Source organism: Podarcis muralis, chromosome 7 (assembly GCF_964188315.1).
Source record: "Podarcis muralis chromosome 7, rPodMur119.hap1.1, whole genome shotgun sequence".
In the NCBI taxonomy this organism is placed as follows: domain Eukaryota; kingdom Metazoa; phylum Chordata; class Lepidosauria; order Squamata; family Lacertidae; genus Podarcis; species Podarcis muralis.
This window is the reverse complement of record NC_135661.1, coordinates 65,127,257-65,142,532: the sequence shown is the minus strand read 5'-3', so window position 1 is coordinate 65,142,532 and position 15,276 is coordinate 65,127,257. Positions and strand designations below refer to the sequence as shown.

Genomic DNA, 15,276 nt, shown 5'->3' with positions numbered 1-15,276 from the left:
CTTTTGTCTTTCGCAAAAATTGTGACGAGCCTGCGCCCAAGGACGCCAGAAAAACAAACTAAGCGCTGTGTCGCAAGGCGCGCGTGACGGAGAGGAGGGCAGGCGTAAGAGGATCCTGAAACGTGCCAGATCCTCCTTCGGAAGAAATCGCCCTTCCTTGACAAATCATAGAATGGTAGAGTTGAAAGGGACCAGGAGGGTCATCTAGTCCAACCCCCTTTCGCCCAACGTGGGGCTTGAACCCAGAACCCTGAGCTTAAGAAGAGTCTCATGCTCTACCGACTGAGCGCAACGAAGCAGCCTTGGGCAGCGTGAAGAGGCGCGGGATCCTTCAACTTTCTCGACTTCTGCGCCTTAAGCCGTTTCTCTCCCCACTTTAGAAGCAAAACAATACAGAGCCCAGCTCGAGTCCCGCCTCCTCCCGCCTCCCGGTCCCCCGTCTCCTCCCACCGCGCCTCGGTGGCAAAGGGCGCGCCATGCCGGCCAATGCGCAAGCCGAGCGTCAGATTCGCCTCTCGAGGCGCAGCAGGAACCGAAGGAGGAAATGAAACTGCCCGCTGGCGTCTTTCTCAAATAAGGGGCGCCCGCGGACCCGTCTTTTTCGGCTCGCGCTGAGAGCGAAGCAGCAGGAGAGCATGGGGGTCAGCCAGTCGCTGGGGCTGCCTCATGGGAAGGGAGCCTTCCCGGTGGGCTGCACGGATGTCATGGTGGGGCAGACGCCAAAGGTACCGTGATTTGCTGGGGCGGGGATGGGGGCAGAAGTGAGGCTGGCCCAGCCTGTCAGCTTGGAGAGTCAACGAAGAAGGGAGCAGGGCTCCGCCGACTTGCTTCTTGTGGCATTTTTTTCTATTTCTCCCTACTTGAAAATAGCTGGGGGTCTTGGCAGGCCACATAATGGGTCCGTCCCCCCGCCTGTGGTAGCCATTGTAATGCGCTGTGCTAGCTGCCGTGTGATTTTTTTTTATTGCTTTACTTCATTCCTTACATTGTATTTTATTGCGTTACAAATTGAGTACAGACTTTGTAGGATTCTGATCGCCAGTGTCCTTCACAGGCGCGAAGCTCAGGGGCGGCTGGTGGTCTACAGACCACGGCTTGGGAACCCCCAGTTCTGTCACACCAATTATTTCCCATCCCTCCCCCCTTCAAAAAAAAGACTGGTTGGAGAGAGAGCATATTCTAACACAGCAGTCGTATGAATTGGGCAATTAGCAGTTTTGTATTTTGCCTTTATTATTTTTATTTGTTTATTAGATTGTTTTTCTCACCCTCCACCATGAGATTCCATGGCAGGTTACAATTCTTAATTAAAAATATTTTTAAATCAGTTCAAACAATTTTCAGGGCAGAGAAAATAGGGTGGGTTTTTAAAAAATGTGTATATCACATTTCTAGCCCACCTTTTCTCTGAGGAACTCAAGGTGGCATTCCCCACAATAACCCTGTGAGGTAGGTTAGGCCAAGAGGCAGTGACAGGCCCAAGGTCACCTATTGAGCTTCATAGCCTAGTATGGATGACCACATAATGAATGTGGCAGCCTTGCCTCTGTGGGGAGGGGGATTCCACAACTTAGGGGCTGCCCCAGGGAAGGTAGTTTCCCGGGCCACCCCGGCTACCCCTTGCACTTCAGGTGGTGGTGAAACTATCCAGAGGGTGCCCTCTGCTGGTATCGTTGGTATCTCTGTGATGTTTTGTTTTGGTGACTCACTGTCACCAGGAAAGCCAGCCAAGGTTCTTTCGGGTTGGGGGAGACAGGGTTGGGCACAGAGGGAAAATGAATAATCTGGATGTCATCTAACAAGGTGACCAACTTGCAGGAAACAAACGCAGCCTGCTCTGCTCCTGTGCCTTCAACATATTATTTTTATTAATTGAACATATGACAAGGAGAAGTAAGGGCATAGCTCTGGCATGCTCCCTTGTGTAGCAGCGGGTGGGGAATCGCAGGTCCAGAGGTGCAAATGCAGCCCTCCCAGCCTCTCAGTTTGACCCTTGGCATTCTCCACAAGCCACACCCCCTCACTGGCCTTGCGTCACTCCCTGAGGTGACAGGAAAGTGTCCTCTGAACCCTGATACTGTAGTGCCTCTTGCTTACTTGGATAAAGGAGAGAAGAGATTTGTGTGTTGTATGTTGAAACAAGCCTACTGCTCTGTGCAAAACACCCATATGCCTGGCACATTTTTACCTCTGGAGTCATCCTCCACTGGCAAGTGGCCCCCAGAGGGCTGCCTAGGATGGAATGTGGCCCTCAGGCTGAGAAGGTTTCCTCCCCCTTTTGTACTGACTGAATTACATTAGGGCATAGGATGGGAACTGGGAGGCTGTGCCCAAAGCTTCACAGAAAAGGTGGGATTAGGAGAACAGGCTTTTTAATTTTCACAATTAACTTTTTAAAACAAAACAAAATTTATGTGGTTACAGATAGCTAGATTTCCCCTTGTCCTAGGCACCCCCAACCCATGAAGGCACACACCTGATAGTTATTTTTTGTTGACAATAGCACCCTGACACCCCTCCCAAATGTTAATGCTACCTACAAATATGAATTAAATAAAAAATAAAAAATAATCATGAGATGGTTATCTGTTGCTTCGCAAAAACGTTAATAAATGTTAACTTGTTATACTCATCAAATGTATCTGGACTCTGAAGAGAAGTAGCTGAGATTATTGGTCCCATATACCAGTAAATGCAAATAATGCTGGTAATCTGTTGGGCTCTTCCAATTTTGCTATACAATCGATGAAGTCAGGCCAAATTTGTCTTTTTTGATGTGTCCCCTAAATAATCACACTTTAGTGATCAACTTCTCTGAAACTTCCAAAAAAACGATACCTTTTTATACCACGCCTCTATAGAAAGGCCCTCCACATATTTCCAGTATCTAGAGATGAATAGATTTGCAGCCATCAAAACAAATCCAAGTACAGTTTTAACATTTCTCATCTTTGTTCTGGTTGCCCCCAGATACTTCCCAGTGCCAGTGAGGGCTCTGGTAACAAGTCCTGTGCTGTTACTTGGATTAATTTCAGTAAGCGCAAATGAGACGACCGTACCTCATTCCTACGGACTTTAATGAAGAAAAAGGTGGTGTTGGGAGAAAGTGTAGAGTCCTCCTTCTCCAGGCAGGCGCTTGAGTTTACGCTACAATCTCTTTTCTCTTCCTCAGGGCCTCTTCTTCCGCTTATTTTACCCCTGCATCCAGCAGGATGGGGCAGAACAGCCCTTTTGGATCCCTCGCTATGAGTACTACTATGGAATCTCCGACTACTTGAACATGAACAGGAAATGGTGCGCCCCACTGCTCAGCGTGACTTTCGGTAAGGGGTTTGCTGGCTGCCAGCATCTTGGTGCAGTGGTGCTGCTTTTGTGCCCTTCTTCTACCTGTAACCCTCAAGATCTTGAAACTTTCTCAGACCAGCAGTACCATCAGGGCAGGACTTTGGGACAGAAGCTTGGGGCTCTTCTTAGCAGGATGAACTGGAATTCCCCCGCCTCCCAAATGCAGCAGTTGCTGGCTTGCAACAATTTGAAGTAACATCACATCTGCACCATATGTTTAAAGCACTTAGAATCCTGGGAACTTTAGTTTGCTATGGGTGCCAGGAATTGTAGGGGGTAAACTACAGTTCCCATGATTTTTGGGGGGAGGAGTCATGTGTTTTAAATATATAGTGCAGTAAAAGCATCTATTGGAAGAGAGGCATAAGATCAGTCAATCCAGTGTCTTAAATTTCCTTAACTTGTGCCACCAGTACAAGCAAGAACTAAGTCTAGTAGATGCCGCTAACCTGCGATGTGCACCATGCAGGGAATGCGAAAAGGTTGTGCCTTTTGTATCTGAAACAATTCTGAACTTCAAGAAACCACTAAGAAGAGAGAGCGAAAGGTTTTCTTGGGTAGCGTAGCATAATTGGGATAGTGAAGCATTGACCACTTGCTGCATAACAAGGCCTTGGAACATTCATATGTGACCATTGATTTCCACAGGTTCATGCAAGATCCCCGTGAGCTGGGATGCTCCGTTTAAACCATGTTCCCACAAGTATCCATTGATCATATTCTCCCACGGATTAGGAGCCTTTCGGTAAGTTTCTTCTGCTCACATTTCCTTCATCTTTGCAAGACCTCCTGTGGACTGATAAAATGGACAGTGCAAATGATAAAGTGAATGATGATACGTGGCTTGTCTGGTAAAGTATACGTAAATCCACCACTAATGCAGTGTTGTATTGCATCAATGACATGTTGCGAGATACACCTCCAGAAAAACACACCCAAGTCTAGAAGGGCCTTTAGGCCGGAACGGCTGCTACTGGGTGACTGTAGAAGGAGAGGAGGCCCAATGGAGCTGGCCTTTCAGCAAAGGACAGTAATGCTGGGGAAAACAATGGATTGTGATCAAGAGGTCACTGCATTAGCCTGTTGCAATATACAGTGGTACCTCGGGTTACAGACGCTTCAGGTTACAGACTCCGCTAACCCAGAAATAGTACCTTGGGTTAAGAACTTTGCTTCAGGATGAGAACAGAAATCGTGCGCTGGCAGCAGTGGGAGGCCCCATTAGCTAAAGTGGTACCTCAGGTTAAAAACAGTTTCAGGTTAAGAATGGACCTCCAAAACGAATTAAGTTCTTAACCCGAGGTACCACTGTACCTGGCATTTCTTTGGCACTTCAGAGTATCCAACGTGCGTCACAATCTTTAGCATTCCTGGAGTTCTTAAAACAGGCAGTGTTCCTTGTCTGAGTGGCATTTTGGGGCACAATCATCTGGAACAAGAGCAGCCCTCTAGCTGCTTATAGGGCACTAAAACTGCCAACAGGTTTGGATCTATTTCAAGAGGGATTGGAAAGATGCCTTAGATGTGGAAAAACCCGCTCTCTGCCGTCCAGTCTTCCCACAAATCCTTGTGAGCTCATTAGAAAGCACCAAGGGATAAATATCGACTAGAACGGCTTAGTTCACATGAGCCCAGACACATCTTGGATTAGACTTTGGGTGAATGGTTGTTGCTTTTTAAAGTGCTTTTAGTGTTAGCTTCGATCTTGTGTTTAATTCCCCTCCCAAACTGACACCCCGTTTACACTACCATTGTTGGATGTGAGGGCGATCTGGCTGCGACATCTGTCACCCCGTTGATCGCCAGGGTTGATTCGGCTGATCTGGCTGGCTAGGCGGGTGTCCCCTTCCTCCCTCACCGCTCCATGTGCGTCCCTCCCGAAGCTGCACGCTCGGTGGAAGAGGACGACCATCCCAGATAGGAGTGTATTCTTCGGTCAAGGGTATACTACCATTGTAAACAGGATTTCTATGTAGGAAGCTGCAAGGAACCATAGAAGTCGCGTTTTTCTTTGGAGGGAGACTGAGCAACAGCGAGGCTACTACAGCCGGTTTCATACCATACCACTGTGATAACATTTTAAACACTCGTGACTTTTCCCAAAGAATTCTGGGAGTTGTAGTTCGTTAAAGGTGCTGGGGGTTGTTAGGAGAAACCTATTCCCCTCACAGAGCTACAATTCCCAGAGGTCCCTGGGGAAAAGGATTGATTTTGTTAAACCACACTGTGAATTGTACCTCTATGAGGGGAATAGGCGTCTTCTAACAACCTTCAGCACCCCTAACAAACTACACTTCCCAGGATTATTTTATGGATGCTATGACTGTTTAAAGTGGTGTCATCAGGCTTTAAATGTACAGTGTAAAGGTGGTCTGAAGGAGCATGGAGGGGAGGGGTACCAGGTTTTAGTGTTCTGCACTCAGGGCTGCATGCTATTCAATATTTTGTAGAAGATACTCCTCTGGAGGTGTGATTTCAGGTGACCCAAAGCTTACTAAGGGGTGTAGAATGCCAATTTCTGATCTGGGTCATCATCACACCTTTGAATGTTTTGCCAGCAGAGCAGTTATGTTCAGAGAAATGTATTGTGCATCTTGAAGAGGACAGTCTCCTGGACAGAGAGAGATAGTATACAGGTAGATTAATTTTTATTTTGAGGTTTAGGAGCAGACACACTTTGGTTCAGGACTGGCAGGTGTTGGGACCTTTGGTCCTCTGGATGCTGCTGAACTACAACTCCCATCATCCCTTGCCATTGGCCACGCTTGCTGGGTCTGGGAGGAGTTGTAGTTCAACAACAACTGAAGGATCAAAAGTTCCCACACACTTACTGCGGCATTCTAGATGTTGCTGAACTACAGGTCCCATCATCTTAGACCACTGGCCGTGCTCAGTGGGACTGATGGGAGTGGTAGTCCAACAAGATTTTGAGGGCACTAGCTATGTAGTAGATTCCTAGAAACAGATGCCTCCAACAAATTTTAATAAGTAATGTTAGCTTATACAGTTGTACCTTAGTTCTCAAACAAAATGCATTCAGGGAGTCTGTTCAACTTCTGGAACTATTCGAAAGCCAATCGGAAGCTGCGCCAGATGTTTGGCTTCCGAAAATCGTTCAAAAACCAGAATACTCACTTCCGGTTTTTGATCATTCGGGAGCCAAAATGTACGAATTCCAAGGTGTTTGGCAACCAAGGTATGACTGAATCTTGCATTTTATTCATATTTTACATTTATTCGTATTTTCACTGTTATAAAAAAACTTTGTTTTTAACTTCAATCTCTACTGAGAATTTTAATGTATATTATATAGCCTTGGTAAACCACACAGAGGATTTATTTACAATTAAGCAGTACAAAATTTCCGTTAAACAAAACAAAACAAAAAACCAGAGGAATTACAGGGATTTTCCACTATTTGTAACGTTATCTTCTCTGTTTCAATTTCCAGAACTGTGTACTCTGCCATCTGTGTTGAAATGGCTTCACGTGGTTTTGTGGTGATGGCGCTTGAGCACAGGTGAGAGGTGGAATCCCTTTAGAGCAGGAAGACATCCCATTGTTTGTGTGCTTTGGTATGACTCTGATATTTGACTCTGATATGCTGCAGTTGCCCACCTCACTCATGTGTGCATTTGCTGGATTCAGCCACGGTTTGTAAGCATCTGTTCCCACAATTCCAGCAGTATGAAAGGGACGTTGGTAACTAAAAGAGCAAAAGGAGAGCGTGTGAAATAATCCTGTGGGACTAAAATACATTCCTACAATCTTGGTTCCAACTGGAAAAATTGAGGTGCTGAACTGGACCCATCTTCTTTGCCTGACTGCCTGTACTTGGTTTGTTTTTTCCCAGAGACCATTCTGCCTCTGCCACTTACTTTTGCAAGTTGGATCCTGAAACGCCAGACTTCCCTGAGGCTCAGATACGGGAAGAATGGCTCTCGTATCAAGGGGTGCCGAAAGGTCAGAAGGAGTTTCGTTTCCGAAACCCACAGGTATGCTCTGATTTAAACACACACACAAACATTTGTTTTGTTCTTAGTCGACTCCTCTATGGTGCAAAGAAGAATAAATATTAAAATCTTAATATCCCTTGGCAGACTTTCCTGCTAGCAACCAGTCCAAAAATATTTTGTAGTACTTCTTTTTTAAAAAAAAAATGTTTGAGCACCTCTCTGTGTGCCCTTCCAGCTTGAACTTGGCACAAAGATTGCATTTTTCAAAGCAGGAGTGGCACCCTCCAGATGTTACTGGACTATAAATCCCATCATGCTTGAAAATTGGCCATGTTGTCTGATGGAAGTTGGACAACATCAGGAGAGGTACATGCTCCTCACCGTTGGCTGAACTTGGATCACAAAGAGATGAGTGTTTTCAAGGTATTATCAGCTGCTGTGATCAAAGTCATTTAAGGTAGTTTACCATTCCTCCATGCCCGTGCCCAAAAATCCAAGAAAGGTTAACAGAATATTGATCTATATCTTGAGTCTACTCTATCAGTAGGGGAAGTTAGAACATGGACTGTCAGAGGCAAGGCCTTCACAGTGGTGGCCCCAAGGGTGTGGAAGGTTCTTCCCACCCTTGCAGGTTTCAGGGTTGCCTGAAGAAAAGGGTGGTTAGACCTGTCATCTTTTGAAAATTGTTTAAAATATGACCCTGCATAAATAAATAATAAAAAGCCCATAGTAGAATTTTTGTGGCTGGCATTTGGTTCAGCTGGCTCTTTGTCAGGGACATTTGACATGTCTCTGGGCGCTCTTCTCTCTGCTTTTTATGTTTTTTATTTTCATTTTCAATTTTGCATTGCAAAATTTGGAGGAGTTCAGATCTCAAAGGATGGCTGCGTATCAGTTTGTGTATTGTTTCAGAAAGTGTGAATTTGATCCCTGATCCCTGCTCCAGACTGATCACAAGGTTTGCCCTATGATTTACAAATTGTGATTTGTTAGGAAGAGTTAAGCAACAAGCCTAGATGCCAGGCTTTCGACTCCTATTCTGTTTTCACACAAGCACTTTTAAATAGGGCTTAACCTCATTAAAGCCAGCTAACGAACAAGAGGATTAACCATAGACCTTCTTCTTGTTGTTGCAGCTTCATCAAAGAGCAAACGAATGCATACGAGGACTTAAGTTGATCCGGAGCATCGATAGCGGCAAGGATGTCGTCAACCTCTTGCGCACAGATTTTGATCTGTCTGTGCTGAAGGTAAAACACATTGCGCTCTTCTGGTCTGTCATGTGATGTGAGGCAACCGTATACCTTACTTAATGGCTTGGCTTGCCAGAGAGCAAATGGCGCTTAATTCTAAATAACTGCTGTTACTAATTTCTGTGCCACAGCTGAAGTTTGTGTTCACAGCTGCTTAAGGTAGGTCGCCATTGTTCCCATTTTACAGATGGGAGGACTGAGGCTGGTTGCTCTGTGTTCATGGCAGAGAATATATTTGAATCTAGGTCCCCATAAGTAGCTCTCAAGCTTGAGGAAGTCTTTTCTATGTCAGCTTTGTGTGCTAAGAAACCAGTGTGTATTGCTGGGGATTCTGGGATCTGCTATTATTTCTCCCTAGCGGCATCCCAGTGGTAGAATGCTCTCCCTCAAGAGACCCACCTGCCATCTACATCAATGTCATTTCAGTACTAGATTAAGAACTTAAATTTTTTCCCCATAATCTTTTAAATTTAACCTGTTATCTCTTCCACTTCTCTGTTTTTGTGTGTGTGTGTGTGTGTGTGTGTGTGTGTGTGTGTGTTGTATGTGTGTTGGGGGGTGCTTTTAATGGATCTCTGAACTAAAGGCAGTTGTACCAATTCATCTTGCTTCAGAAGTCAATACAAGGCATGCCACTGCAGGATAAGCAAACATAGTAGCAGCAGGCAGGAGAGAGAAGGGGATGCTGGAAGCTGAGTCAGACCATTGCTCCATCTAGCTCAGTATTGTTGACACTGACTGGCAGCATCTCTCCCGCATTTCAGGCAGGGGACATTTCCTGCCTGGAGATGACAAGGATTGAATCTGAGACCTGAAGAACACACCACAGATGCTCTGCCACTGAGCTGAGCTACGTCCCTTCCCTGTGGCTGGGGCAGCAATCCTGGATGTGAAAACAGGAAGGGTGCAAGCATGTTCTATGTGCACCTGTAAAACTACTGTGGGCTAGTCCATTAGGGCAGAGGGGACACTGTCCCAGCAACCTCTATCTACCTCCAGCCAGTCGTCGTCCCCCACCTGTCCTTTTAAATCCCACCTGGGGGTGTCCTCGGCTATCAGCTTCCTCCTCCTTAGCCTCAGTGTTGTCCTTGTAGAACTCAGCAGGGAGGAGGAAGGGAAGACAATGAGAATTACTTTGCTCTGGCTCTACATTCCGTTGGCTTCCCTGCCTTCTGCCCTCCCAGTCCCAATAGGCAGCTGCCACCACTGTGTAAAACATTGCAGGGTATACATGGAGATGATTCACGCAAGCAACCTCGGGCGCCTCGCTCGCACCCACCTCCCATCTGTCTTCCTCCTCCTGAGGCCTCCCTGTGATTGTATCCTTTGGTCACCAGGGGGAGCCAGACCCTGTTTTGCTTTTCTCAAAAGGTACATCTTGGCCACGTGGGAGCAGAATCAGCAGAAAGAAACAAAAGAAAGGCTCTCCAAAGCATTTTGTTGCTGCCTCTCCTTTTTTTGTTTCTCGAAATCCTTCTGTGTCCTCTCCTAGTCCCTTCTTGCTTTCCTCCGATATTTAGCAAGCCTCATTCATGTTACCAGCCCTGCAGAAGCTGTTGCATCACGTACCCTACTTCCTGCAAGACCTGCCAGCAGTGGCTTCTGCAGAAAGCCACCAAGGAACCTTATAAGGCAGGGGGGTGGAACATTCTTTGGCTGCACAGGCCAGATCCTTATCAGGAGTGGCCACATGGAACATATTTGGCCACCACCTGTCAGTCACTTGGCGCTGCAATGACATCAGGCGATATGATGCTTTGAAGTCCCACGGTCAGGACTTCAAAGCACTTTGTAGGCAGCAAGGTTCTACTAAAACAGAGGAGGGAGAACTTCATCTTAGCAGGGGTTTCAATGCAAGCCCCTTCATGATCAGAAAGGGGTTCATACTGAATCCTGCTAAACTGACCAACCAAACTCAACTAGGGGCGGGGCCTTTTTGTTAGAGGGGGATTTTCCACTGGTGGCAGATGAGAGACTGTGACACCATGAGACCGGTGTAAAACCAAATTAAACAAAGGTTTTATTATAAAACAACAAACAGCAAAGCTTGTGGGTGTTTTTCCTGCAGGCAGAGTTCAAACTGCAGCTTTTCTCCTTTTGTAGTCATGGCCAGCTGTAACCAATCAGCCCAAAGCTTACATCTTAAAGGTACAAACATCCTTACTGTTTCTATGCAGAATGACTCCCAATACTTTTCTGGTGGGGACCACACACCCCCCCCCCCGGGGAATGCCTCCTTTTGCTGGTTGGTGGAAGCCCTGGCTTTCAAAAAACCTTTTAGGTAATCGTGCCACTTTTGTTAGCACAGTTCTGCGTTTTTATTCATTAAACAGGTTGGGCAGTGCTAACGTTTAACACCTTGGGGCTTTTTAGGGATTGTTTGTACTATTTGAGTCAAAAGAGATGGCGTCGTATTTTTAAACCAATTCAGGCAACAATCGATTCAGGAGATCCTACAGTTCATTGAACATATAAACTCCCCATACCTTGTAGCCATGACTCTCTTAGCATTCCTTGGTGATAGTTTGTTGAAGAATGAAATCTCTGAGGAGTGGCTTCAACTTTCAGAGGTTTCCTTCCCTTCCATTCCAGGACAACGTGGATTTGTCCAAAGTCTCCGTCATGGGCCACTCTTTCGGAGGAACGACGGCTGTGCTGGCTCTTGTTAAAGAAGCCCAGTTTAAGTGAGTATGCTCTAGAGGCTGCCTGGGAGTCTTCGGGGCAGCCTATTTTTAAAAACTTCAGAGCGGTAGCTGGGGACGTCCTTCTAGTAACAGGCCGCCTGGTGGGAATCCAAGGCCTTGGTTACCTGGTTTTATCTCCCCCTGCAGGTGTGCTGTTGCCCTCGATGCCTGGATGTTCCCCTTGGAGAACTCTGTCTACCCGAAAGTGACCAAGCCGGTGCTTTTTGTCAACACCGAGTCCTTCCAGACTGCGGAGAGTGTGGCCAAAATGAAAAAGATCAGCGCTGTGAGCAAGGAAACCAAGGTTATAACCATCCTGTAAGTCTGAAGGTCTGGACTTGCTCAACTGGTGCGATCAGCGCTTTGTCATAATACAGCTCTACACAGGGAGTAAATGATTGCAGGCTTGCAATCTGAAGCGGCTGTGACGCATAGAGGAAGCGAGGAGGGGGAATGAGACAGACAGGGGAGGGTTGAGATGATGAGCTGAAAAGGAGGGCAGAAAAAGAGATGAAAACCAGTTTGCAAAAGCACAAGGAAAGGATAATAAAACATAAAAGAGGAGTGCGGAGTCCCAAAAGAACCAAGATAGGATCAGCTGATCAAAAATGACAGCCGCCTTCATTCATACTTAAACTGCTCAGTTCTTTATTATTGCAGTCACAGATCAGCCACTAAATTACAATCAAACACATGCAATTAGCAATTTACGAGCCAGCAGACTATGCAAAATTAACAGCCCAGCCGAAAAACTAAGACACGTGTGTGTGTGTGTGTGTCTGTCTGTCTGTCTGTGTGTGTGGTTCACAGGTATGCTTAGGATGGATTACTGAGTACTAGTAAGAAGATCCGGTTCCTAGTCATGCATTCTGATGCACAGAATTTTGCCACTTTGGTAGTAATTTCATTAGGAGTGTCTTGACAGGAAGAGGAGGGAGGTGTAAAAATTATCGGCTCTTCCTGAGAAATTAATGGGTGTAATATATAAGGAGCAAATGTCTTTATAGTATGAACAGTATAGTCATGCATGCTCAGCCATTTTGATGCCCAATTGACAAGGGCAGATATACCGGTTACACATTTACCAGTATGGCAAGTGCTAAATGGTTAAAGCAGGTCTAAGTGAAAGCTCTGCTATAATATTTGGGAATTTCTAGAGCGTAAAGGTAATCGGCTAGAACGAAGCTTTTGCTGAAGTTTCCAGCTGCTGGTACACTCAACAAACTTAAGCTGTGTAAAGTTCATTTGGGATTTGGAGGTCAAATTCGTAGGAAACTATTTTTTAACCAGCACTGAAATAGACGTGGCATTTTCCCTTTAAAGAAGGGGCCTGGTGGATCAGACCTAGGGCTGGGGGAGAAGTTTGATTCAGTTTGCATTTAAAGGCGAATTTACCTAATCTGCACTTTCCGAAGTGGCCTCATCCTTCGAAATGGGCACTTCTCTGAATTTTGTGCTGCAGTTTTCCTGCCAACTGTTGTGTGCAAACATGCATATATTAGGGCAGTGTGTGCATACAAATGCATATGTTCATGAAAAGAGCATTGTCAAAGTGCTTATGTCCACTTCTCAGGGGTACAGTCCACCAGAGTCAGACGGATTTCACCTTCCTTGCGGGGAACCTCGTGAACAGAGTCTTCAGAACCAGAGGCACCACCGACCCCTACCAGGGCCTTGACATCACCAGCCAGGCCTCTCTTGCCTTCCTGCAGAAACATCTCCGTAAGTCAATGTGGTGGTGGTGTTTATGGACCGTGCCTTTGGAGGAAGATGGTGGTTGTTCCAGCGAGCTGGGAGGGTTTTAAAGAATTGCCATTTCCTCTGGGTACTAATGGATCCAGTGGTGTTCTTCCTTTTAATGCTTGTAGCAGAGCCTTGCCAGCAGTTACATCATGTGCAATAATCATCTTCCTAGGCTTATCCCCATTTCTTTTCGTCCTTCCCTAGAGCTGAAAGAAGATTTTGATCGGTGGGATAGTCTTCTGGAAGGCGTTGGTGATTCTGTAGTTCCGGACAGCCCTTTGCAGAAGTCTAGCCTCTAGGCCTGGGGGAACGAACTTATCTCTCTCAAGTGCTTTTGGCCAGTCTCTGTTTCCCCCAACTTATGAAGCTGGGGGGAGCACGTTCTAAAAATCAGTCGCTGTCCAGACACAGTACCTGCTGTCAACTTCATGGTGGGTTTCTTCTTGCTGCTGCTACAAGAGTTCCCTAAACATGCTCCTGATCCCTCCAGGACTACAGAGAGGTGATCAGAAATGCTTCCATCTTCTGGGCTGATCTGTCTGTTCCTCTGTGATTGTTTGGAGGAATAGAAATAAGGGTTGTCGCTTTGGGGACCCATCCTTGAGGAAGTTCTCTTGCACAAAGTCTTGCAGAAATGAAAGGGAGCTCGACCACAACATAGCACGTTTGGGTTGAATTCCACCTTTGACGGCATCCTTTGCCATACAAAATTAGCAGAGTGCTTTTTTTTGGAGTTGTGAAACATTTCTGAACAGGACAAAAAATGTCAGCCAAATACTGGCATCAAGGGAATGAAGGATTGGGCCTAGTGGTCTACAGCTCACCATAGAAACTAGAATGAAGATTATCCCAGGTTGGAGAAGTTCAGTGCTGTGTAGAAGCATCTCTCTCTGAATGCTTTCTTTATATATACCAGTTATTTCACAGATGTTCTCAGAACTATCATCATCTTTCAGATTGATTCCTCTTGGTGCCTCTGTAGGCTTTTCTTCTTTTTAATTGTACCCAAACAGTAATGCAATCTCTTTGGGGCATAGTGAATCTCTCTATACAGTTACAATAGGGCAAATGTAGCAAAGACGGTGTAGGGAAGCAATTGCGGCTTTGATTCCTACAAAATGGAGATCCTGGTCCTCAAATATGTCTTGAAATAATATCTTCTGGCCTTCACAATTCCTTTAATCATGGAGGAAGTGGGCATTAGCTGTAGTTATACATCTGTGTGAGATGGAAACTCCTCTTCAGCTGGCCTGCAGGCTAAGAAAATAACTTCTAGGGATACCATCATAGGGAAGGGATGCCTTGTACCAAGAATGCACCTGGGGGCGTGTGAGCCCCAAAAGTGTTAATGCAGCTCAGCAGGAAGGCCTTAATTAATATAAGCCAAGGCTGCATCCCAGAACCCTTGAATTCAATAGCAAGGCTCGAACCTGCAACACATGAAGTACTTGCCAAATTGCTTCGGGGCACTTTCCAAGCAGCACTCTTGCATATCCTGTATGCACTTTAATTTTGGACTTAATGGGGAAAGTAGCTAAGAGTGCCACCTTTGAGTCTTGCTGATGAATGTGAGTGTCAGGTATATCTAACCCTGTCCGGTACAAGGTCTGACCCACCACATATGGTGGATCTTCCCAAATGCTTGAATAACCCTCCTGTGTCTACTGTATGCCTGAGACAGCAAAAACCAGGGTTTGGGGTGGGGGTAGAATCAAGTACACATGCTCTTCTCCAAGTCAGCTGTGTCACACATTTGCACAGACCTAGTCTACCTCCACCATGTTGTCTTCTCCAGCCCTGGTGCAATTCCAGAAAGTGGACAGCCCTAATCTCGTGTGAATACCTTGGAAATAGGTAAGATGCTGTCCTAATGTCCCTCTTGTGTCCGTCAAAAGTGCCTGCATTGATAAAAAAATTTGTTTGAACTCTGTTGAATTGGAAACTTGAGCTTCATAACATGTTTATATACAATTCATTTCGCTTGGACTCTTATTTTTACAAGGGGGGAGGAGACGGTGGGATCACAGGACAGAGCAAAGGACCCTTCTCAATAGCCACTCAGGTTAGGGGGAGGGATAGGCAAATCTGTCAATTTCAGTTTCCATCCATTTTTAAATTTTTCCAATCTTCAGTTATCCACATTTCCACGCCGGTTTGCAATTCTTTGTCTCAAAAGCGCTCGTTAAAGTTCATCAGCATTTTATTATGCATTTCTTCTAATGTACATATTTTCCTATGCAATTTTGCCTAATATACACATTTTTGCAAAGCAGTTTCCCCCAGAATAATGCACTT

The 15,276-nt window shown here is 45.8% G+C and overlaps 1 protein-coding gene across 1 annotated transcript; it reads left to right on the top strand.

Moving 5' to 3' along the window:
• Positions 1 to 473: 473 nt before the first annotated feature.
• On the top strand, positions 474 to 14,954 carry PAFAH2 (platelet activating factor acetylhydrolase 2). The gene is made up of 10 exons (XM_028738789.2): positions 474 to 725; positions 3,173 to 3,323; positions 3,994 to 4,090; positions 6,797 to 6,865; positions 7,199 to 7,340; positions 8,438 to 8,551; positions 11,147 to 11,238; positions 11,386 to 11,556; positions 12,812 to 12,960; positions 13,186 to 14,954. Exons 1-10 carry the CDS (start codon positions 636 to 638, stop codon positions 13,278 to 13,280), a joined length of 1,170 nt encoding a protein of 389 aa, XP_028594622.2. The 5' UTR covers positions 474 to 635; the 3' UTR covers positions 13,281 to 14,954.
• The last annotated feature ends 322 nt before the right edge of the window (positions 14,955 to 15,276 follow it).